Source organism: Artibeus jamaicensis, unplaced genomic scaffold (assembly GCF_021234435.1).
Source record: "Artibeus jamaicensis isolate MK-2021 breed Jamaican fruit bat unplaced genomic scaffold, CSHL_Jam_final scaffold_537, whole genome shotgun sequence".
In the NCBI taxonomy this organism is placed as follows: domain Eukaryota; kingdom Metazoa; phylum Chordata; class Mammalia; order Chiroptera; family Phyllostomidae; genus Artibeus; species Artibeus jamaicensis.
This window is the reverse complement of record NW_026522047.1, coordinates 1538282-1562709: the sequence shown is the minus strand read 5'-3', so window position 1 is coordinate 1562709 and position 24428 is coordinate 1538282. Positions and strand designations below refer to the sequence as shown.

Below are 24428 nucleotides of genomic sequence, written 5' to 3'. Positions count from 1 at the left end.
TCCCATTTTGAAGGTGGGAAAAACATACTGACGGATGAGTAGAGTTGTTGAAGGTCACAGTTCCAGTGCATTGGGAAGCTGGTGCTAAAACCCCTGTTTCTTTGCTGTGTCCTCTTCAGGGAAAAGTGTCTAAGCTGCAACCTTGGCCGTCACGTGAGACTCAGGGAGCACCCGGGGTGGCGCTGCCCCGGGCCTTTCTCCGTCACCACAGGCTGCATGTCCCCGCATTTCCCTTTATGTGGTCTTGTGCGCACCGGCCCTCTGCCCCGGGAGCCCGGGCAGACCGTGCTGTGCCTTTGCCAGAGTGCTGTGATGGGGATGCTGGAAGGTGCTCAGAGCTGGGAACGAGGAGCCTTTCATTTAAAATATACTTCCCTGTCAATTTTTTAGAGAGAGGGAAGGAAAGGAGAGAGACCGGGAGAGAAACATGGCTGGGCTGCCTCTTGCACTACCCAACCAGGACCGAACCCACCACCCAGGCAGGTGCCCCGACAGGGATCAAACCGGGAGCCTTCCCTCCATGAGGTGACGCCCGCGGAGCCACACCCCGGTCACGGCAGCTTTTGTGCACCACTGCTCGTCAGCACAGAAAATTTATAAAGTGGATTTTAAAATGCTTTGTCAGGAAAACAGGGTTATTTATTTACCTTTGACCCTCTTCACACATCTCTCCCCCACCCCCACCCCACCTCTGGCACCCGTCCGTCCGCCTCCGGAACCTGTGTGTCCGTGCAGTGTTGTGGGTTCCAGTCACAGACAGTCGTGCGGGGACTTGCCTTTCTCTGCCGACTGACGTCACCCAGCACGGTGCCCCCGAGGTCCATCATGTGGTTGAACGGTGAGGTTCCGTCCTTTCCTATGGCCGGGGGCCCTGCCACTGTGGGTCTGTGGTGCGGCCGCCCCTTCCAGTCCAGGCGCTTGCCACTGGGCAGAAGCCCAGGTTCCCACCGCAGCTTCGCTTTTGCGATGCGGGGCCTGCGCAGTTTCCAGTGCACGCTTTTGTTTCCTTCAGGTAGGTTCTCAGGAGCCGGGTGTCGCCGGGCCAGAGGGCAGTTCCATTCTAACTTTTTGAGGGACCTCCACGCAGCCCCCCAGGGGCCGCACCAGTTTACAGGCCCACCAGCAGTGCACGGGGCCCCTTCTCCCCACCCTCGCCGATCCTGGCTGGTGGGTCTGCCCACGGGGCCACTCCGACCAGTTTGAGGGGTTCCCCGTGGCAGCCTTGGCCTGTACCTTTCTGACCGGCACGTGTGCATCGGCCATCTCTGCGTCGTCTTTGGAAAACTGCTGCTCAAGTTTGCTGTTTAGAGCTGATTGTTTTTGCTATTGAATTTCGTGAGTTCTTCATATATTTGGGATGTTAGCCACTTACTAGTTATGTGATCTGCAAACACCACTTCCCAAAGGGTTTTCCACTGTGCAGAGGAGGGGGCCTTTCCAAAGACGACTCTGTGTCGTCCCCGGTACCACTGGGCTCTGCTTCCGAAGGCGGGACTGGTGCCGCTGCCCTTCCCCGGGCCCTCAGCCCTCTGTCCCCCTACAGCCTGGCCGGGACAGAGCAGGTCCTCCCTGTTCCTCATTTCTGCTTCCCAGGCCCCCGGGGGCTGCCTGAGCGGCCGCGTGAGCGTTTATGTCAAGGGGCAGGGGCTGTCTTCTTTTGCAGGTAACCCTTGGGTTCTGAAGACAGTGGAAAGAGGCAGGACCAGAGCTGCCCTGGCTGCGTGGCCAGGTCTAAAGAAGCCACTGGAAAACCTCTGTGTTTGAGGGGAGTGGTGTGAAGGACACAGGGCAGGGGTCTCTCACGCTGTCCTATGGCTGGTGAACCGCAGAGCTTCCCTGTAGGGACGCGCCACCCCCACCGCGGGCACACTGGTGGCCCTGAGTGGCCCCCATCCATCCTGGACTCTGCCGTCCCTGTCTCTTCCCCAGGACGCCAGGACTGCGTCTGTTCTGTCACACACACCTCCTCGGCGTGAGGATGCTCCTGGCGGGGTGGCCATCAGTTCTGTGGCTGTGGCTCTGACACAGGTCATCTGTTCCCCTGGTGGACACCGCCCTCCCAGTGCCCCTGTGAGCCCAGCACACTGTCGGGCCACCTGCTGGGGGCTGCATGTGCACTGGACCCCCCAGGGGTCATGCTCCCTGCTCCTTCCTGCCCTGCTTTCTGGGGTCGGCCTCTTCGAAGCCTGCCCCCTGCCCCCAGGGTGGTTGTTGCGTGACCTTTTAGAGCCTCTTTTATTCTCTGAGTGACCATCCTGTGACCCTAAGCCTGGGGCGTGCTGTCCCATGAGCTTTCGCTTAGGTGGCTGCTGGAACCCCTCACCCCCGAGTGGGGCTGCTGGCCCCCTGAGATCCAGCAGCCAATGCGCCTGCTGCGGGGCTGAGCGGTGTCCACGGAGCCGCCTCTCAGCGCGGTGGTGTCTGGGTGCTTGCGTGTGGTTCTGACACATCTGCACTCGGGAGCTCTTCCCGGCCCCGCCTTCCTTGGCCTGCGCTCCGCCTTCCTCGGCGTGCGCTCCGCCTTCCTCGGCGTGCGCTCCGCCACGCCGCGCACTTACTCCAGGTCTGGTGTGGAGGGTGCGGCTCCAGGGCCACGGTGAACAGCCCCACGCCCTCCCACGTGGCCCTGCGTGCTTTAAAGGACGCACACCGGGGAGAGGCAGCCTCACTTGCCGATTCTGTCCTTCCCTCACTGGCCCCGGTCTGGTGCTGTTTGGCGCCGCTGCCCCTCCACCCGCCCGAGACCGTTTTATAGCAACCTCGGCGCAGCTGCGCTGACCCGTGTCCTGCCCTCGCTCTCCCCCACCCCGCCCCGGCCCTTTGGGTCTGGAGGGTGTTCTGCTGGACTCTGAGCCCTGTGCACTTGGAAGCGTCTCCTAAGACGGACACGCAGGGGCGGCGCTTCCAGACACGCCGTGTGTTTGGGTTGCAGGCGCGCGCACACCCTGACCGTGCTCTTCATCCTCACCTGCGTGCTGGGCTACGTGACGCTGCTGGAGGAGACGCCTCAGGACACGGCCTACAACACCAAGAGGTGAGCAGGCCCGCCTGCGCCGCCCCCCTATGGCCTCTCCCTCAGCTCCTGAGACCCCTGCAGCCGCTCTGGGGGTGGGGCTTGGGGGCGGGGGCGGGGGCGGCCCCGGTGAGTGTGCTCAGGGCGCCTCATCCCCGCACCGCCTACCCAGAGGCGGCTCAGACCCCACAGCCTAAGGGCTCCTTCATAAGTCTCCCTTCCCCGCCCCCTTCAGACACCCACTGCAAGTCCCTACTGTCACCTGTGCTGTGGCAGCCAGCCCCAAGTCAGGTCTCTCAGCCCCGAGTCAGGTCTGACAGTGCTGAAGTGGCCTCAACTTCGAGAAGCATTTGCTCACTAGCACTTGGGCATGGCCAGGTGGAAGAGAGGCGTGGGGCGAGGTGCGGGGCTGGCTCAAGGAGCGTCCAGGCACCGCAGGTGCCGCTGTCCCGGGTCCCCACGTGCTCTCGCCAGTGCAGGGGCTCTCAGAACCCGCCCTGGGTTTGCCCGGAGGCCTCGCCACATGGGCCATCGACTACCTCTCTGGCCATTGGTGACCACGCTTAGCCTGCAGCCCCTGTGCCCCCTGAGGTCGAGGGTGGGGCAGAAAGCTCCCCCCTCCAATCCCAGGGGCGGCCAGCCCCGTCCCCACTCACAGAAAACACCTTTGCTGTCATCACAGACGGTCCAAGGGGTTAATGGGCCCAGTGCTTGAGAGGGGAACAGAGAGCAAGTAGATCCCTCTCAGTGCAGGTCACATGTGGGGGCTGCGAGCGTGGGTGTCCGCGACCAGGGAGGCACCCCGCAGGCAGGCTCCATTGGATGCTGCGTTGATGCCGACACTTGAGCTGCTTTCAGATGCCGGGCAGCTGTCCGGCAGCCGGTCTGGGGTGGGGGGGAGGAGCAGGCTGTCTTCTCAAGGGCGTCTCCCACAGACTGGCTGCAGGTTCCCGTCCGTGGCCTGAGTCCCGTGAGCTCTGGGCTGGATGTGTGGGAGGGTGAGCTGGTTCCACACCCATTTGTGCAGTGTTCTTACTATGGGCGGGGTCACCGTTCCCCCTCCAGGCCCATGAGACCCCTGGTGCTCTTCTGATCTTGGAGCCTGGGCCCCACATGCTCTGGTGGGACGGTGGGAGGGTCTGGCACTGGGTGGGACAGAGGCGACGGAGGCACTCAAGGCTGGGCAGTGCCAGGAGATAGCTGGTCAGCTTTGGTGGGTGGGGTTGGGGTTCGTAAAGCTTCCCCTTAGGAGCCAGACCTTGGTTTTGTGAAGTGAGGGTCTCAGCATCGGCTGGGGAGTGTGGTGTGAGCTGTGCTCTGTGCGGGCGGCAGCCGGTCGGTGCGTGCTCGGCCTGCTGTCCGGGCAGGTGCTGGCCCACCTGCCACCGGCCTCATGCCCCAGCTGGTCTCCTGGGTAGGAATGGCTGCTGGGGGGTCTGCCGCCTTGTCATCACCGGTAGCTGTGGTCCCACTGTCCGTGGGGTTTCTGCCCCCCTCCCACCCCAGCCCCAGCCCGCTTGGCTGGGTCTGCCTCTTTCCCCCGGTGCTGCCCCCTGCCCGCTGGCCTATGGGCCGTGGGGTACAGGCTGGGCCTGTGGGCAGGGCCCCCCAGACCGCCTCTCTGTAGCAGGTCCCCGTGGGTGCAGGAGAAGCAGAGGCTGCTGGCAGGAGCCCACGTTTCCACGTTTGCTGGGAGGGGGTTTCCAATCGGAACTTGGACTTTTCTGTGAATTCATGCAGCCAGGTTTGTTGACTTCAAAAATAAGATAGTTATTTGACCAGAAGAAAATGGGTGTACTTGGGAATAGCAAAGAATTGCAAGTAGGATGAGTGAGCCATAGTGTTGAACAAGCAAAGGAGAGGAATGATCTTTCACGGAGAGAAAGGGGGAGGTTTGCCGGAAGGCCCATTGGAGGAAAGGGGACTGGCTGCAGGGAGGTGGCAGTTTTTTGCCGGGCAGGGTGGCGGCACGGGTTCTTCGACCCCTGTCTTGTTGAGGCTGTCACTGGTGACTGTCCTGGGGCCCAGAGGAACCGGGGGTGCCATATGAGCGCACCCCTTTCTGTCCAGCTCCACGTCGGTGTGGAGGGTCCGTGGCCCAGCAGGGTGGAGAGGCCCAAGAGGCAGGCCTTGGCCACCTGGAGGCAGTGTCCCCACGTGGCTGTGCAGTGAGGGCAGAGCCCAGTGGTCCCGCTGTCACCAGGCAAGTGTTGTCACAGGAAGAAGGTGACCCCCAGCCAGAGTGGGCTCCCGAGGGGCATTCTAGGAGCGCCTCACAAGCACAGGGGGTCAGTCCCCCCTCCCCCCGCAGTGCCAGCCTCTCCACCGGGGCCATGCAGGTGCTCTGGGGACAGCACCCTGCTGGCCTGCCCAGGTCTTGGGAGACTGCAGGGGAGGCTTCTTATCCTGCTACCTCAGCTTCTGATGCCCTGGGGCAGGTTTCGGGTACAGGCTGTGCTCGTTCTCATAAACGAACGTGTTGGAAATTCAGAAAATTGTTTGCCGTGTGCTTTCACTTGTGGCCCGTGAACCGTTGCTCTTTTTGTGGGTCTGGTGACTGCGACTCTGGGGGAGCAGGGTTAGCTTTCTTTCCGAGTCCGCTTCTCGACATGGGACTCGACGTCTGCAGTCCCAGCCACACACAGTGAGCGCCCACAGACGCACAGGCTGCCACGCAGCAGTGCGGGCTGTCTCCCTGAGCCCTGCGGTCAGTGCGGTCAGCGCGGTCGGCCATCACCGCTGGCCCCGCAGCTGTCCGTCTGCCCCCAGGTCCCTGTGGCCACCTCCACCTGGTGAGATACCTGCAGGGGCACAGTGGCGCCTCGCCGGTTGCTCCACTGCTTGCAGGCGTCACACCCTTCGTGACCTGTTCCTCTGTCGGTGACATCAGGACATTTACATATTAGTATCGAGACGTGTGTTCGAGTGTATGACTGAGCCCATGAAAACAAGAAAAGACGAGCTGCAAGCTGCTACCAGGCACTTTTGGAACACACCTGACGAGGGGCACGAGCACAGGACGCGCAGAGAACCCTTCAGACTTCGCAGTGGGCGTCGGGTGGAGCAGGGGCTTCACCAGGGAGGATGTGCAGATGGCCAGTAAGCATACTTGTCGTCGGGGAAACGCAAAATAAAACTGAGACACCCCCACGCACCCACTGGAACCCTTAAAAACACCGCGGTCCCCCCCCCCCCGCACGGGCGGGCCACGAGCAGGACCCTCCCACGCCGAGCAGGACCCTCCCACGCCGCTGCAGGGAACCACAGTCTCGCCACGTCGTGCTCCTGGGTGTGTGTCCGAGTGGGTCGGAAACTCACGGCCACTTGCACACAAGTCCCGACGGCAGCTTCACTCGAGGCTGCCAGCAGCTGGCAGAACCGCGATGTCCTCAGTCGGTGACGGACAAGCAGGCTCCGGACACTCCGCCCTCCTGGGTTCCTTCGGCTGCTCTGACTCAAATCTGGGGAGACTGCAGGTGGACAGGAAGGAGAACGGGGGGAGGGGGCAGAGGCCCCTGCGCAGAGTACAAGTCACAGCGACCTCTCGGGAGCAGACCAGTGGGCAGTCTTTGCCCTTCGGCAGGTGATGGTGACGCCGTGGGAGACCCCTGCTGGGCCCGGTCCAGCGGGCCGTGCGCAGGGCCTTCCTCAGACTTCTCACAGGTCTCTCTCTCCTGTCCAGTTCGCCCCGAGTTCTCTGACCCACTCAGGACAAAGGCCGCGACCAGCAGGAATGCGGGTCCACGCCTCCCCCGTGTTGTAAGCCAAAACAGTCTCTATTTTTCTGGTAAACATAGTTGTTTTCTCTGTTATTGTTGTTACTGTAGCTTTTTAAAATTCTATTTTTATTTGTTTTTAGAGGGGGGAAGGAAGGGAGAAAGAGAGGGAGAGAAACGTTGACGTGCAGGAAATACTTTGATAGGCTGCCTCTCTCCTGCCCCCAACCAGGAATCTGGCCCACAGCCCTGCGCCGTGACCGGGAATCGAACCAGCAACCTTTTTGGTTTGCCGGCCAGCACTCAATCCACTGAACCACACTAGCCAGGGCTACTTACGAAAATGTTACCAAAATCACTTTTCTTGCTGACAGATTTGGAACACAGATACCGTGAACTTAGCTGAGAAGCCCAGGTAGAATGAAAGGGTCACACAGGGTCTGATGGGGAAGCACATGCCCGAAGCTTCCGTTCAGGTCCTGAAAGTGTGTGCGTCAGTCCCTGTCCCATTTCTGATAACTTTATGTGAGCGCTTGTTCAGGCCATAAATGGAGGCCTTTTACAAATCAGTAGTATCTTCCGGAGCAGAAAGCACCCCACGGCACACGGGGGCAGCGCAGGTGCAAACAGAGGCCCCTGGGCCCGTCTGGGGCCAGCGGTCAGTCTTTGTACCTGCCCTTGGCAAGGGAGTCCCGGGGCCGAGCAGCAGTCTGTGGCTTCACGAGAAGTCTCCCTCCGTGCCCTACTGTCTCCGGCCTGCAGGTGGGTTTGGACCGCCTCTGGAGGGCACTTCTGCCTTCAGGAAGGTTTGTGAGGCAGGACGCAATCCGCCTTCCCCCGAACTGGGCTGAGACTTGAGTACACCACAGGCTGACCTTGTGCCCCTGAGTAGCTCCTCTCCCAGGCCACAGTTTTGTAGTGACTTCAGGAGGGGCCTTCAAGCCGTCCCTGTGAGGCTCCGGGTCTGCAGCCCCCGGTTTACCAGGGTTTCCCAAACGTCTGCTGGGGAAGCGGGCGCTCCCTCCCCCGTGCCTCGCCAGGCTTCAGCCCAGACAAATGGCAGGTGCTTCTGGTGGACCCAAGAGGGAGCAGAGCCCTCTCTCCCACAGGGGTCCCCGTGCACAGAGGAAGGGACCCGTGTGGTCTCAGGCCAGGCCCCGGTGCACAGGAGCCGCCACCTCCGGGGAGCAAGGGTCAGGGACCAGTCGGTCAGCACTGGGGAGGAGGGGACAGTGGAGTCTCGTCTCCCCTTGCTTTCCCTGGGCTCTGGGCAGGAGCCTGGGTTTAGGAGACTGGTTAGGCCCTTGGTGCTGAGGCTGGGGAGTAAGGGGTCACCTGCAGCCGATGGCCTCTGTTTCAGGTGCCTTTTATTCCCTGAGGTTGTCACTAGTGTTTTGTAACAAACCTTCTGATGAAGCTACTTAAATGTTTTTTCAGCTCCCATATTCCTCCCTGTAGCCTCATAAAGACTTTGTGTTCAGCTCTGGTTTGATGATTCTGTATGGGGACCTTGTCCCCAGCCAGACCACGTCTGTTCCCACACAGGAATCAGGTCAACACGACATAGCTTCTTCCCGCGAAGCCCGTTGAAAGCCCCCTGGATCTCGTAGTTGTGTCAGTCCGCGCTCTTCCCCTCCAGCCAGGGCCGAGCCAGGCCTCCCCCTGGGTTCCGGGGCCACTGTCCAAGCGTCCGCACTTTGTGGGTTCTGCAGATTTGCCCGTCTGTGCCCTGCTGCCCCAGGAAAAGGCCCAGGACCCTGGTTCTTCTGTCTCCCTTCCCCCTCATTAGCCATCCGACTGCCGTCCCGGGGCGTCTCGCTGTGACTCCGCCCACAGGCTTGGGCGCTTCACCCCGTGAGCAGGGCAGACTCGCCAGGCTCCAGGACGTGCCCGCGGCCCAGCCTTTGGGGTGGTGGGTGCCGCATCCACTTCAGTGACCCCCGCCCCCCGTCTGTGACCTTGCAGACCCGCCCTGTGGGAGGGGCGCTGTCTTTGGCTCCTCCCAGTATTTGCCCCTTTCTCTTGTGAATCAACCTGGTGTTTGCTCAGCATCCGGAAGCGGAGACTGCAGACGCCGTGAGGCTTCCGGAGCCACTTTCTGTCTGTAAGGCTCGCGGTTATATTTCTTTGCACTTATTTTTTAAATAACTGGGTTCCAGCAGTTATTTATTGGTTCCCTGTGGGAACCAATAAAACCACTGTTACGGTGAGAGCCCTATAACAATATCCCAGGTCCAAGGTTTCTCCTCTTCGCAGGGTCTCTGCCTGTCTGGTGGTACCAGAAGGGTCTCTCGCCTCCAGCAGCCTCAGCCAGGCAGCTTTCCTTGGAGACGCCTGGAGCTCACTCCCCAGGGGGATGCAGCGCAGGCCGTCGTCACAGGCAGCCGGATGGTGGCCTGCACACAGGGTCTCCAGTTGCCACGAAGCAGGAGACGCCTCTGGCCGCAGACCGGCTGCCTGTGGCCCCAGCAGTACTCCTGGAATGGGGCTGTTCCGGCACTGACGGTGAGGTGACGTGTGTTGAGACGACAGGCCATTATGGTCTAGGTTTTTCACGACATACTCCCGTGAGAGCTGGCACCGCCAGAAAAAGACACTGGGACCCCCAGTCTGTTCAGCGGGCCACCAGGTGCACCCCGTTGGGCGTACCTTCCAGGGGGTAGAGACTAGAGGCGAAGCCAAGCTCCTGGGACACAGGACTCGATGGAGGGAGACCCTCCCCAGGCTGTAGAGGGAGGCCCACAGCCACTGACCCTCAGCGGGGCCCAGACACAGGAAGAGTCGCCACACCCAAGAAGCCAGCCTCACAGACGTTTTTACCTGCTGATCTAAATTCAGAAGACGGAGGGAGGCCTTTCCACCTTGAACTTCTGCAGAACAGGAGGAGGAGGCCGGGGAGGCTGCTGGGAGCCGCCCGCCGCCCCCGGCCCCTGGCCGGCTGGTTAAACTGGGGAGTTCTTCTGGCTGGACTGACGATAAAGTGGACCTGAGACCAGTCAGGAGAAAGCAGCTGAACTTACGGCAGGCGTGCGTGTGGGTCTGCGCTGGGCATCTTGACCCAGGAAGCCCTCTCGTCACCGTGGTGACCTGGGCACAGCGCACAGCCCCCGGCAAGGGGGCTTCTCCCGTAGGGCCTGCCCGGGTGGGCGGGCGGCCCCACCTGCTCTCAGGTCGTGCAGCTCTGTCCCCCGGGGTCTGCTGCCAGTTGCCCTGCCCCGCTGGGATCGGGACTGTCACTGCGTGGGCATCCTGGAGGTGTCTCCTGGCAGGAGCCATGCAGACCTGCGCTGACCCACACTGAGGGGCTGTTTGTTCTTTATTTGCAGAGGTATTGTGGCCAGTATTTTGGTTTTCTTATGTTTTGGAGTCACACAAGCTAAAGACGGGCCATTTTCCAGACCTCATCCAGGTAACTAGCCATTTTGTTTGCGTGTGTGCCCGTGTGGCAGGTCTGTTCTGAGCGGTTGCTCTGTCTGTGCGTGTCCTGCCCTCCCCTCCCTGGCCAGCCACCCTCACTGTCGCCCGCCACCCGAGGAGGCCAAGGGGTGTGTCCCTCTTCCCGCCCCCGCCTCCCCCGTCAGGCCTGGAAGTCCTGCTCCCCACCCTGTCCCGCAGCGTCCTTGCCTTCTCGGCTGCCCACCCGTCTGCCTCGGGCTGTTTCTGCAGACGAGTTCCCCCAGCGCTGTCCGTTGGGGTCGGGTGGGCCCCAGCGGGTGGCTCGGCCTTAGGTGTGAGGCGTCCACCCTGCCATCCAAACGCTGTCTGCAGAGTTGTCCTGGCTGGGTCCCCCGCCCCTGAAGTTACGGGGAGGCCTGCCGACCCTGGGTCCTGGGGCTGGAGGGCGCGCCCCGCTCCCCTGAAGGGTCACAGTTCAGTAGCATGTTCTTTCTCACAGGAGCGTGTACAGTATTCATTGTAGAAAACTTTGAGAGTACAGAAGATACTTATAAGTGAAAATAAATACCACTCACAAGAAATAACTACTGTTAAGTCTCGCTGTGTTTGTGTATGTCTGCACACACCTTTGAACACTGGAGTCCTGTTATGTGAGTGGTTTCCTGTCACGCATATTCCACCTCAGCCGTAACACAAGCACTTGCTGGTCTTTTATTTGACGATTGGATTTTTAGCGGCTGCTTGTTTAGCCATCATCTGAATGCACCACCATTAACGTGACCAGCTCCACGTGCCGTGCGGTGAGAGGTCTCTGGTTGTGGCTGTGGCTTCCACACACGTCCCATGTGCACGTCTCCGGTCACCGTCTGGCAGGCGCCTGGGAGGCGGAGCCGTGATTGGGCCCCAGCGGCCCCCGGAAGGGGCGTGTCCGAGGCCCGGCGAGCACTGTGCTCAGCAGCGAGAGCCCGGGTGGCAGGGCACGGCCATGCTGAGAGCCGGGGGCCTGCACCCGCCGTCCTGCCTCGGCACGGAGTGGGCCCGAACCAGAGTGGTGGGGACCGGGTGTGACAGTCTGAAGCCACCGAAATCACAGTGCAGACAGGGTGCAGTCGGTTTGTGGAATCAGTGTGGAGGAAAGAGTAAGCCTGGCTGGAAGCCCAGCCGAAGCTGGTCAGTCGTGGAAGGCACGGAGTGTCCCTCGAGGGCCCCAGGTGCTGATAAAGTAGGATCGGGACAGATGGCCCTGCCGGGTCCAGCTGGCCAGTGGGCAGCTGCCTGTCCCAGCGCCTGGCCCATGGCTCCAGGAGATGGTGGGAGGCTGGTCATCTTTGAAGGCTGCCATGGTGGCTTTTCCGAGGCGTGGGAGCTTGAAGCCAGCTCCCCCCGCAGAGGGATGGCGGCCCCTCATCCACCTGGGCCCTGCTTGGGCCTTCTTTTAGCTTAGTGGCTCTGCCTGAGCTTGGAGCTTCACTGGGAAAGGTCTGGTGACCTAGCCTGGAGCACTTCCTTTAGACGTCCTGTTAGCCCGGGGCTTGGCAGGAAACCCTCCAGCTTCTCCCAGCAGGCGAACCCATGCGCCGCCTGCCAAGCGGGACAGTGGGAGGGGTGTTCTGCCTCCACAGAGGGGGCACCATGGGGTGCAGCTCCCTGCTGGCCGCCTGGGCTCTGCTTCCTCTGGAAGCTGGTGCCTCCCTCTGATCTGGGCTGCCTCCTCACTGCTCCCTCCGACAGCTGGGGCAAACCAGGGCGTGGCTGTCGAGGCAGCCAGCATGCGTGTCTGGGAAGAAAGTAAGAGTGTGGGGAGTGGGTTGAGTCAGGGAGATGGGAGACCAACCTCCTTTGGTGAACATGTGGGGGGACAGCTGAGCCTGTCAGACCCTGGCAGGCACTACAAGGCCTCAGGGACTCTGAGGTTGCCCCCTGTCTGGGGGGACACAAGGATGGCAGGCAGCGGTGTGGAAGGAGGCACCTTCACACTTGTTCTGCGCGCTGTGGGGAGCACCTGCGGGCAGGGAGGCCCCGTCTCCCAGGGACCTCTCAGCTGCCTGCAGCAACCCTCGGACCACGGGGACTGTTCCGAGCATGTCCCGTCCCCAGCTGTGGGTCCCCAGCCCTGGGACCGCATCCACAGACTTTCCTGAGAACCCACCGTGCTGGTGTTTTCCGCCTGTGCTGGGCTGGCTTCTCATACGGAGTGGGCAAAGGGCGGCTGCAGCTGCAGCACGAACAAGACAGTAGTGATGCGAGGTGAACCCTCTCGTGGGCTCACAAGTGTCAACCTGCCTCCGCCCACCAGTACCTCCTGGCCGATTGCCCTCCGGCAGATGAAACGAAGCACAGGCCCCTGAGGGTGCTGGGCTGGCCCTAGAGACTCCCAGGGGCCCGCACTGCAGAGCCATCGCCCCTGACTGGGACCCTGCCCCACCCCCGGCTGGGGGCGCTGTGCATGGAGAACCTGAGGTTTCCCTAGACTAATGTTAGCAAAGGGAAACTAGTCTTGGGCCTTCATTAAACAGGATCATCAAGATTCTTGGGAGGCCCAAGTTATCATTTGCATTTCAGATTAGTTCTAGGCCACCTCACCCCACAGCGAAAACAGCTTCCGCTGCACAGAGTGGAAGGCAGCTGGTAGAGGGAGAAGCCCTGGTAAGTGCCCAGCACGCGTGAGTCCCAGGCGTTGCAGGCGTGTGACGTGGAGACTTGATACACGCACACACTGGGAAACCATCACCGCCTCCCTCACCTCACGCGATCAGTTGTTCTGGTGATGGGCACACTCAGGGTCTGCTCTTAGCAGCTTCGAGCATCGATTGACACCATCACCACAGGGACGAGTTCCCAGGTGTTGTGACTGAAGCTGCAGAAGTCCCCCGAAGCAGGTCATGGTGACCAGGCTGGGTGCAGCCCAGAAACTCAGGGCTGGCTCAGCATCAGAAAAAAGTTGATCCTCCCAAGTGCAGAAAAATGACATTTCGCACTCCTTTGTGGTAAAAACGTGCCCTACCAGCATTAGAAGACTTGGGCTGACACAACAAAAAGCTATCCACCCAAACCTCCTGCAGCCCAGCGTTGAGGGTTAGAGACGCAGCAGGTAAACACAGGGCAGTGCCTGTCTCTGTGCTGCCAGGCGAGGCGGGGGAAAAACAAAGTGTTAGGGACCGGAGTGGAAGACAAGGAGGGCAGAGCCTCTGAGAGCAGCTGCGCTCACTTCCGAGTCCGGCCGCGCTCTGTCCAGTCTCTGCCGGGCCTGGCGGCTGGGCCCTGACGCTGTGCTCTGTCTTTGTAGCGTACTGGAGGTTCTGGCTGTGCGTCAGCGTGGTCTACGAGCTCTTCCTCATCTTCATCCTCTTCCAGGTGAGTGCTTTTCTCCCTGGGGTAGGCCACAGTCTTAAGTGAGGATGTGGTCGCGCCCACCCCCGCCCTAAGTGCAAGGTGACTGAGAAGGCTTTGCACGTGAGCCCCTCCAGAGCTGTGAACAAATGCCCACAAATGCCCACAGTCAGTGTGTGGAAGACAGTGCTGAGGGGTGACTTTACTCACATGAACAGCTAGTGAACTGGGGGAAAGGAACCTTAAAGGGAACAGAAAGAAAGCATGTGTCCTGAAGATGATGGGAAGCTGCCTTTTATACAGGGAATTCCTGCCCTGCTTCCTGATTGGTGCGTTTCTATGTAAACGAGGAATCCAGATTTGCACTGCCTGATTGGTCCAAATAGCGTGGTCAGTGTTATGTGTCCTGATTGGTGGTTATGAAGCTGCTCTGATTGGTCAGTATAATGCAAATGAGGTATAGCCACGAGGCTTCAGGGGCACGGGGCAGGTCTCAGCCTGCCTGTGGGAGGGGCGGCCCAGTGCTGAGGCCGCAGGCTCAGTCTGCCAGGGAGGCCCCTGCGCACCGTGGCTCTAGGCTGGCCCCGAGCCCTGCCCAGTTAACCTCAGGAGTCCTTCTCAAGGTCCACAGTAAGGCTGAACGCCAGCACAAGTGGGCGGAGGCTGTGCAGGGACCTGCGGAAGGGTCCGATCGTGGGGTGACCAGAACACCAACTTTCTGCAGACTCCGATCTGAGTGTGCAGCTCGGGGCCCGGATCTCACGGTGCAGGTGGTGCTGTGTGGGCCTGGCCCTGGCAGCCTCCAGGGCGGGCTGCCTGGCTCCCTGGGGACACCGGGTGGGCCGCCTTTGCCACAGTGGCAGCAGCCCCAGACCTGGGCCAGGGCTGCAGCAGCCGATGGCCGCACGTCCGGCCCCGGCACGCGTGCTCCGAGCGCTTCAGGCGGACCTGGGGCCCGGCCTCACTGGGCACTTCGCTTCTGGTTGGCCTGCTGTGCTGTCCTGTGCTTGCTCCCTCCTGGCGTCCCCTCTGCGAGATGGTCGGGGAGATTGGAAGCACGGGTCCTTAGCAGATACTGGGCCAGGATTTGTTGCCATGGGGCCTGTTTTGCTAATTTCCTGGTTCTGTCTGACTTAACAAACACCATTTCAGTGACGGTTCAGTCTCAGAAATCTGTCAGTGTGTGACACTCGAGGGTTGTGGTCACGTGGTAAATTGTATTTTGGGGGGTAGGCATACAGTTCTGTGAATTTTAACACCTGCTCATTTTGTGTAAACACCACAAGTAGGACAGTCCCGTTTCCCAGGTGCCCTGGTGACCCCCAGAGGCTGCTGACCAGCGGCTGTTCTCCTTCCGTCACCACAGCTTTGTCCTGCAGTCTCCTGTGAACTGTACCCGGTGTGACCGTGGATGTCTCTGAAATGCAGCCAGCGTGTGTGTGGTCAACCTCCTGGTCCTTTCTGTTGCTATGCACCCATCCCTGGCATGGCTGTGCCAGTCTGTCCCTGTGGCAGATGTTGAGAGACCTTTTCTAGTTGAGGGCTGTGAGCGCCCCTCCCCGGCTCCTGTGTGCGCCAGGGCTGCACTGCGGTGCCGTTTTGGGCATAGTCCGACCTTGAGGGGCTGCCCGCTGCACCCCTGAGCGACCCACTTGCCCTCCCAGCAGCAGCCAGTGAGCTCCAGGTGCCTGCTCCGGACGCCAGACACTTCCTACCAGCCTCTAAGGGGAGCAGCAGGGTCTGGTCACACTTCCCAGTGGCTGGTCGTGGTGACCCACTTCTCGGGCATGTGTGAGCCAGGCAGACTTCCTCTTGGTGAAGTGTTCAAGTTCTTTGCCTGTTAAAGAAATTGCTCCTTTTTCATCAGTCCTGGTCCAAGGTCCCAAGCTGGAAAAGCGATTTCCTCTCCAGGAGCCGTGGTCATCCTTTCTTCCCCAGGTCGAGGTTCTGATGTCCTGGCCGAGGTGTTGTCTCTGCTACCACAATGTCAAGATTCCCTTCTTTATTTTCTTCTGAAAGTTTCACAGTTTTCGATGTTACATTTGTATCTTCGTTTTGAGAGTTTTTGAATTGTCTTGTTTTGAACTAATTCTAGATTCACAAGAAGCTGTGAAGAATTGTACTGTGAGGTCGCGGGCACTCCTCACCCCAGTACCAGTGGGAACTTTTTGCATAAACACAGGACTGTCCCACACCAGGAAACTGGTGACGAGAGCTGGCCCTCGTCACCAGTTTCACAGGCTCACGGGTGCGCATAGAGTTCTGTGCAGTTTTTTAGCTTTGTTACAGTGCATTCAACATTTGAATAGTTTCAATTTTAGTAAGAAACACAAAATGTAAAATTTACCACCTTGTCCTGACTGGTGTGGCTCAGTTGGCTGGGTGTCCTCCTGCAAAGTGAAAGGTCATCGGTTCGATTCCCAGGATGCACGCCTGGGTCGTGGGTTCAGTCCCCCGTCAGGCCTCGTAGGAAAGGCAGCTTCTCATATCGACATTTCTTTACCTCTCTTTCCCCCTCCCGTCCCCTCTCTCTAAAATAAATGAGTTTTTACAGTGTCCCACCTTCCTCATTTTTAGGCGCAGAGTTCAGTGGCAGTGAGCACATTCATGCAGTTGAACAACCTTCACCACCATCATTTCCAGAACTTCCCATCTTCCCAAACTGACTCCCCACGAAACACTCCCCCGCCCCCAGCCCTGGCTCCCACCGTCCTACTTCCATCTCTGTGGCTCTGGCTCCTCCAGGGGCCTCCTGCGAGGGGGTCACGCAGGGTCTGTCCTTGTGTGTCTGGCTCATTTCACTCCAAATAATACCCTCAGGCGCAGGCACCTCCACGTTGTAGCAGAGTTGTTGTTCCCTCCCTCACAAAGGGTGGACGATGCTCTACCACGTGCACCCGCCACATTCCGCGTGTCCGTCCTGTCCACAGACACTGGCCGCGCCCACCTCTCGGCGGCTGTGGACACGCTGTCAGCGCGAGTGCACAGGTGTCCACCACAGCCGCTGCCCCCAGGTCCTGGGCCGTGCGCAGGGGGGTCGCCAAGTCGGAAGGTAGTTTCACGTTGAACTCTGGGGAGCCTCCGTCCGTGCCGGTCCCCACAGCATGTCCACCACTTTGCGACTTCACCCACAGTGCACAAGTGTCCAGTGTCTCCGCCCCCTCTTCAACACACGTCATTTTACTTTTCCTTATTTCACTTTTTATTGTTGGACAGCAGCCAGCTTCCCGGGGCGAGTGGCGGGGTCGTAGTTCGTGCCGTTGACTTAAACTGCCCTGGCGGTTCCTGATGTTGACCATCTTCTTGTGCTCGTGGGCCATCTGTTTTCTTGGGAGACCAGCTTGACTTTTGATGTTTTCATTACAAGTTTTATTTACTTAAAATAAAACTTTTATCTAAGTACACAGATTAACGAAATTACAAAGTTAGTACAGAGAGGTCCTATACATCCTGTTCCCAGTTTCCTGTTAAGGACCAATATGAGTGCCTCGTTATTAACCAAAGTCCATAGTTTTTCAGATTCTCTCCATTCTTCCCTGTCAGCCACAGGCCGCTGGTGCCAGTTCAGCACAGAGGGATCCCCAGTGTGGGGTGCGGCGCAGAAGAAGATGATTCAATGCAAACAGCAGGCTTAGGCCGCAGTGGGGCCCACAGCAGGGCCATGAGATCAGGCTCCTCTCTGGCCAAAAGGCTCATTCTGCCCTGGAGGGACGGACACCTTAAGGGCACAGCCCAGCAGCGAGGCAGCCCCAGCCCATGGTGCGGAAGGCAAGGGACTTAGAGCCGGAGAGAGCTGGCTTCTTGGGACTGCAGTCCCCGCCCTGGTCCCCGATTGGTCCATCCTCTTGCAAATGAAGGCTCCAAATCTGTAGTTGGAATGGTCCAAAGGCATCATGCTGATTGGTCAGGGTAGAGCCACTCTGATTGGGCAGAGCTGCATAGCTTGGATTGGATGGGGAAAGCCTCAGTCCCATCGACTTAAACAGGGTTCCAGGACATCTGCTTTGGGCTGGGGGCAGCAGTGCCACCTGCTCGCCAAAGCTGGGTCACGTGGGAGGCCCCAGTGCAGCCCGCTGCAAAGCTCGGGGTGGGGTCGCTGGTCGGTTGGTTTTTAGCCTCGTTAATGACCGAGAGCCCTTCTTAGAAGGTGTCTTTCTCAGGATCCACACGCGAGTCCCCGGGATCCCGAAACCTTTAGGGTCACGCCCCCCCAGGCCCACTGGGGTTGTGGTTGTTACTGGGTGTTCCCTGCTTAGTTCCCTGGACGGTCTTGAGGAGCACTGGCCAGGCCTTGATCCAGTGTCCCTCCCGTGGGATGTGGGGTTGGGAAGCGATTGCCCCTGTTTTGCAGGGTGGTTTTGATCCCGAGAGGTCTCCTGCATTTGCATGGTCCTCGTAGGGTCGCCTTGTTCACTTCTGTGGCGGCAGGTCAGGTGCAGTGCCTGGCCGGGTGGCCCTCCGAGGCAGGAGCAGGGGCCTTCCTGTTTGTTCCGTCCTCGGCTGCTGCAGCGGTGCCCTGTGGTTCCTGAGCGTGTTCACGCTGCTCCTGTGACGGGACTGGTTCTGTTTCATTGTGGGCCTGGTCACTGTCCGTGTGTAGAGACGTGGCTGTTGTCGCGCATCAATCTCGTGTTTCGAAACCTTGCCGGACTTGTTTATTCCGACGGTTCTGTTGTTGCTGCTGTCCTGGAGGGTTTCTGAGCGTTTTCTGGGTACCGGGTCATGTCCTGTGCACGGAGCCAGGGTTCTGTCTTCCTGTCCACCCAGTGTTGACGGGAGAGACCTGGCTTTTCTTACATGTAAAGAATCAGGGCCCTGGCTGGTGTAGCTCAGTGGATTGAGCACAGGCCTGCGAACCAGAGGATTGCAGTTCGATTCCCAAGCCAGGGCACATGCCTGGGTTGCAGGCTGCTTCCCTGCAGGCCAGTTTCCAGCAGGAGATGCACGAAAGGCAACCGTACATTGATGTTTCTCTCCCTCTCTCCTTCCCATCTAAAGATAAATAAATAAATAAAATCTTAAAATTAAAAAAAAATAGAATTACAGATCAGCCCTGGCTGGCGTAGCTCAGTGGATTGAGCATGGGCTGTGAACCAAAGGGTTGCAGGTTTGATTCCCAGTCAGGGCACAGGCCTGGGTTGCAGGCCAGTTCCCAGTGGGGGCCATGCGAGAGGCAGCCACACATTGATGTTTCTCTCTGTCCTTCTCCCTCCCTTCACTTCTCTAAAAATAAATATAAACAAATGTAATCTTAAAAAAAGAGGGAATTACAGGTCAGCGACTGTTCGCATAAATTCAGAGTTTATTAGTGATCCGTTCCATGGAAGAGAACAGACCTAGCCAGGGTGAGGGGTGAGGGGTATAGGCTCAGGACAAAAACAAGGGTGGCTGAAAGACAGGGTGGCAATCCCCCGTGTGGCCAAGAGGGCACATCCTTTGTTCTGAGGACTCATGCATTTGGACGGAGGCAGTAGCACAGTTACACACTGATTAATGGGTCAATACGGTGCTGGCTTGGGGGGGGGGGGCAGGCGCAGCAAAGGGGACGTGAGTACCTAAACTCAGGTGTGCGTGTGTGGGTCTGTGAGCCCGGATCCTTCTCTTGCTCCAGACTTGTTTGTTTGTCCTGTTGTCAGACAGATGCAGGACAGGAGGCAGTTCCTCCAAGTTGGGGCTGTGACCCAAGGTGATCTCTGGGCTGCTGCTTCGGGCACTGTGGCCCCTGTCCCCCACTCCCCAGTTTCAGGCCTTCTTCCCCAGACAGTGGAGACCATACACGGGACTCCAAGGGCTCCCCCCCCCCACACCAGCACCGTGTTTCCTGTGATGCTGGACAGCTGGCGGTGTGACCCGGCCGGGCTCAGGGCTGCCGAGTCGTGGGGGAGACCCGTCTCCGTCCTCCTGCCTGCCTGGGTGTGCTCCTCGCCCCACCCGAGTGCCAGCAGGCGTGTCCTGGCAACCGGGAAGCTCCAGTCAGAGCTCTTCCAGCGCTGTCTACCGCCTCACGGGTGCCTACCTCTTCCCCACTGTTTCGCCCCAGGTGGCCTCAGCCAGGACTGGGGGCTGCCCAGACCCGCCGCGTCCTGGCTTCTGGGGGCAGAGCCCCCGTCCTCGCCACGGAGCTGCTGCCCACCGCGGGCTTTCTGTAGGCACCCTTCTCGGGCGAAGGGCGTTCTCTCTTCCTAATGTGTTGAGTGTGTTTGTCACGAAAGGGTGTCGGATTTTGTCAAATGCTTCTGTGTGTCAGATGAAGTGATCCTGGGGGTCCGTTCCCTCACGGACACCATGTGTCACACTGACTCGGCGTTGCTGGGCTGAGCCTTGGGGTCGGGATGAGCGAGGCTGTTCAGACGCTGGCGCTGGTGAGGGTCTTGCGCTGTGTTCCCACGCTGTCATCTGTCTTCTCTGGGTCCTGGCGCCAGGTTCACTGGGGGTTTGTCTGCTGTGTTTGTCACAATCTGACTGGCCTGGAGGTGCCAGCGGCCGACAGGACTTGTCACTGTCCCAGCCTCCTTAACCCCCCCCCCCCCGCATCAGGTCCCCCCCTCCCCCGGGGCGTGCTGGGAGGCCGTCCGCATAGCACGCCCCACCCTCCCTGGGCAGGGAGCAGCCTCGTGTGTGGGAGACGTGCCTCTTCTCCACCCGTTCCTGGTGTTGGGTGTGTGGGCTGCTGCGTCACACTTCGGGTCCCCACCCGAAACGTTACTGGTTCTGTCGGTCAGGCCGCTCTGGCTGCTGGGGGCGCCCGCTGGGCTCCCGCACATCTCACGTGCCCCCCCCCCCCGCCGTCTGTGGGTTTCACTTTGTTTGTTTGTCTTGGTTGTTTTTTCTTTTATTCAATCCTTACTTGAGGACATGCTTATTGATTTTAGAGAGAGGGGAAGGGAGGGAGAGAGAGAGAAGCAACTGGTTGTCTCTCATACACGCCCGGACCAGGGACTGAACCTACACCCAGGCACGTGCCCTGACTGGGAATCTAATCTGCAGCCGTTTGGATGGTGCTCCAACCAGCCGAGCTACACTCCCAAGGCTGTTTTGACTCATAATTTTGAGCACCTCCCTTTTTTCTGGTGCCAGAACACATTCCGGGCCTCTCCTGGGCAAGCCCTGCCGGGTGGCACCAGCCATCTCTCCAGGAGCCCTGGTCCGTCCGTGGGGGAAGGGCTTGGGGCTGAGACTCGCTCCTTGGCCCGGGGTGTCCGGGCTCTGCGGCTCCTCGGGGCTCAGCAGGGGGCCGTGGGTGTGCTGAGCAGTGTGTCCGTGTGTCCACGAATGTAGTTACTGCCCCGCCCTCCTTCCCTGCACCTGCCTCCTCTCCGGCTGCGGCCTGTCTGCCCTTGGGAGCTGCACCAACCCGGGAAGGCCCAGGGTGAAGGCCTCACTGGCTTTTGCAGAGTGAGCGTCACAGTCTGCAGTCCCAGGGTGGCGTCGCCCTTGGGTGTCCAGACAGAGAGGCCTCCCGTTTGTCCAATTTTCCACATTCGAGTGTTGAGTATCTAGAGATCTGTCCACTTGCTGACCAACCAATGACTCCGACGGCCCTTCTTACCCTCAGGTGCTGGGGTTACTGCCACGTACGGGAGCTTCAATTATGTGTCATGTCACCATCTGAGAGACACTTCCAAAGCCCCCGAGTGAGGGGTGGGGCCTTGTGACAGGCACAGGTCTGGGTGCCGCCTCCCTGCTTTGTCCCCCCAGCTGCTACTTGGGACTGGGGCGAGTGGGGGTGCCCTCCTCTGTCACCAGGGCACAGGTTTGCTAGCATTGGAGTCTGTGTGTCTGGCAAAGCCGTCCCGGCGCATGGGAGCTGAGACCCCTGCCCCTCCCACGGGAGGCACACCCGAGACCCCACAGGGCGTGGTCTTCTGGGGGTGCTGAGCATCTCCAGGACTCCCAGTCTGCTCAGCCCCGAGGGGGCGCTGGCACGTCGGCCACATGGTCGGTGGAAGTGCTGTCTGCACCACAGACCGTCCCCGAGTGCAGCCGCGGGGGACAGTGAAGGCAGGGTGCGGCCCCCTGACCAAGGTGCCGGCCTTGCAGACCGTCCAGGACGGCCGTCAGTTTCTGAAGTATGTGGACCCGAGGCTGGGGGTCCCTCTGCCGGAGAGGGACTATGGGGGGAACTGCCTCATCTACGATGCGGAGAACAAGACGGACCCCTTCCACAACGTCTGGGTGAGGACCCGCCGGAGGGTGGGGCGGGGCCCGGGTGCTGTGTGGAGGGGTCCCCTGTGCTGGGTGTTCCTGGCACCCGTGTCCCCGCATGGCGAGGCGGACCCCCACGGGAGGGGCACCCTGCCGTCCTCTGGGATAGGGAATGCCATCCACACACACCACGACACTTGTGCACGAGACCTTGGGTCATCGCTGGGTCCTGGGGGTGGGGGAGTGGCAGCGGCAGTGAGCGGCTGCTGGGGAGGTCGGCCCCGGGGGCCCGGAGGACTGCGGGCTGCGGGGCTGCCCGGGGCAGGGCGCGTGCAAGGCCCATGTTCGGCTCCCGCCCGCAGGACAAGCTGGACGGCTTCGTGCCTGCGCACTTCATCGGCTGGTACCTGAAGGTAAGGCGAGCCCGCCGGCAGCAGGCGCCCGGTTCACAGCTGGCCTGTCCTCCGGGGCCACTGCTGCTTGCCCTGCAGTGTGGGCTGAGCTGTGGGAGGCCTGGGGGCCACAGCTTGGCCTGAGCCCGCGGTGCAGAGGGCTCGTGAGGCTGCCTGGGAGCCGTGGGTGGGGTCCCCACGCACCCGGCCTTGCCATCTGGTGGCTGGGAGGACATCGGAGAGACCCCGAGGCCTCTGACGGGCCGCACGCGCCCACAGACCCTCATGATCCGGGACTGGTGGGCGTGCACGGTGGTGAGCGTCATGTTCGAGTTCCTGGAGTACAGCCTGGAGCACCAACTGCCCAACTTCAGCGAGTGCTGGTGGGACCACGTAGGTCGCAGGGTGAGGGGCAGGGTGGGGGGGCTTGACCCGGGCCTGTCCCCGCACTCAGGGAGGGGGATGTGGGTGCAGGGTCCCCTGGGGGGGCCGGACGGAGCTGCAGGGCCCACGGCGCCTGCTCCCCCCAGTGGATCATGGACGTGCTGGTCTGCAACGGGCTGGGCATCTACTGCGGCATGAAGACCCTCGAGTGGCTGTCCCTGAAGACGTACAAGTGGCAGGGCCTCTGGAACATTCCGACCTACAAGTACGTCTCCCGAGCGCCCCACTCCAGGGGCCCTGGGCATCAGCGTGGATCCTGGAGGGGGCCCCTGGGCAGCCTGTGGGGACCCCGCCAAGGCCCTCACAGTGGCCGGGCGTCCGCCAGCCCCATCTGACCAGCATTTTCTCCCCAAAGGCCCTCCAGGGGGGCCCTTCAGAGCGTTTGCCGGCTCTGTCCTGTTCACTTTGATTTCAAGAGGGAAACGGCTCTGGAAAAGACCTGGGGGGCTGCTGGGGAGTGGGGTCTCCTCTCCCACCCGTCATGGTGCCTGAGGGCAGGTCATGGGACCAGACCCTGCTGACCCCCCCATCCCCCGGCTCCAGGGGCAAGATGAAGAGGATTGCTTTCCAGTTCACGCCCTACAGCTGGGTCCGCTTCGAATGGAAGCCGGCCTCCAGCCTGCGCCGCTGGTTGGCCGTGTGCGGCATCATCCTGGTGGTAAGGCCAGCAGCTTCCTGCGCGCGCCCACCGGGCATGGGGCTCGCCGCCCACCCTCCTGCCCGCAGTTTCTGTTGGCAGAGCTGAACACGTTCTACCTGAAGTTCGTGCTATGGCTTCCCCCTGAGCACTACCTGGTCTTGCTGCGGCTGGTGTTCCTGGTGAACGTGGGCGGCGTGGCCATGCGGGAGATCTACGACTTCATGGACGACCCGTGAGACTCGGGCTGGGGCGGCAGGTGGGGCTGGCGGGTCAGGGCGCCCTTCCCCACGTGCTCCCCCCCACCCCACAGGAAGCCGCACAAGAAGCTGGGCCAGCAGGCCTGGCTGGTGGCCGCCATCACCGCCACGGAGCTGCTCATCGTGGTCAAGTACGACCCACACACGCTCACGCTGTCCCTGCCCTTCTACATCACCCAGTGCTGGACGCTCGGCTCCGTGCTCGTGCTCACCTGGACCGTCTGGCGCTTCTTCCTGCGGTGAGGGCCGCCACCCCAGGGTGGGGGACACTGGCACCGGGGTCTTGGGGGTTCTGTGCTCCCTGCCTCAGCCACGCAGGGTGGGCTCAGAGGCCTCTGCCAGCTGCTGGGTGACACACCGCCCCTCCCCCCAGGGACATCACCCTGCGGTACAAGGAAACCCGGCGGCAGAAGCAGCAGGGCAGCAGCGACCAGGGCACCGCTGTGGACAGCAAGGACGGGTGCCCACCTGGGCCCTCCGAGGCCCCAAGGGCAGTGACGCAGGCTCTGCACTGACCTGCCCGCCCACCAGGGACCAGGCCCGCTGTCCCTCCTCCTTTGGTTGCCGCCAGGAGCCTCTGCCGGCCTCTCTGCTCCAGCTCACAGCCTGCTCCGAAGGGGGCAGGGGGGGCCCTGTCCTGGCTGGTGTGCACGTCTGTGCTCTGTGCTTCTGGCTCCAGAGGCTGCTCAGGCTGGCAGGCAGGGCTGGTGCTTGTCCTGGGGCAGCGGTCCGCTGTCTGCACGGTCAGCCTCTGGGCCCTGCCAAGCCCTGGCACCCAGAGGGCATGGCCCGTAGCGCTGCTGGCCCCTGCTGCGCCCCCGGCCACGTGTCACTGGCATGACCCTCCGACTCCCGAGACGACCAAGACGGATGGGTCTGAACTGTGGCCCTGAGCCGTCCTCTCAGGACCCTTCCCTCCAGCCCTGCCGACCAGAAAAGGGTGTGGACAGAGGAAGAGGTCTCCGGGCAGGCATTGGGTCAGAAACTCCAAGGCCCAGTGCCCACGGTCACAAGTAAGGGTCCTGAGGTTTCTGGCCACAAGCTGATGGTCATCTCCACGAGCAAAAGGAACAAATAAACCCGCGGTGGTCTGAG

General features: G+C 60.8%; 1 protein-coding gene across 2 annotated transcripts in view; it reads left to right on the top strand.

The window, feature by feature from the left end:
- PTDSS2 (phosphatidylserine synthase 2) overlaps window positions 1-24428 on the top strand; it is a 27314-nt gene extending 2886 nt beyond the window's left edge. The window contains exons 2-12 of one of the 2 annotated variants that reach the window (XM_037163088.2): window positions 2933-3034; window positions 10056-10138; window positions 13412-13479; window positions 21496-21630; window positions 21963-22013; window positions 22272-22385; window positions 22523-22641; window positions 22980-23094; window positions 23199-23308; window positions 23387-23572; window positions 23707-24428. In XM_037163088.2, the coding sequence (XP_037018983.2) occupies window positions 2933-3034; window positions 10056-10138; window positions 13412-13479; window positions 21496-21630; window positions 21963-22013; window positions 22272-22385; window positions 22523-22641; window positions 22980-23094; window positions 23199-23308; window positions 23387-23572; window positions 23707-23848 (1225 nt within the window). In that variant the 3' untranslated portion in view covers window positions 23849-24428. Of the gene's footprint in view, window positions 1-2932; window positions 3035-10055; window positions 10139-13411; window positions 13480-21495; window positions 21631-21962; window positions 22014-22271; window positions 22386-22522; window positions 22642-22979; window positions 23095-23162; window positions 23309-23386; window positions 23573-23706 lie in introns of both variants that reach the window. The other variant, XM_037163087.2, reaches the window with a different exon arrangement.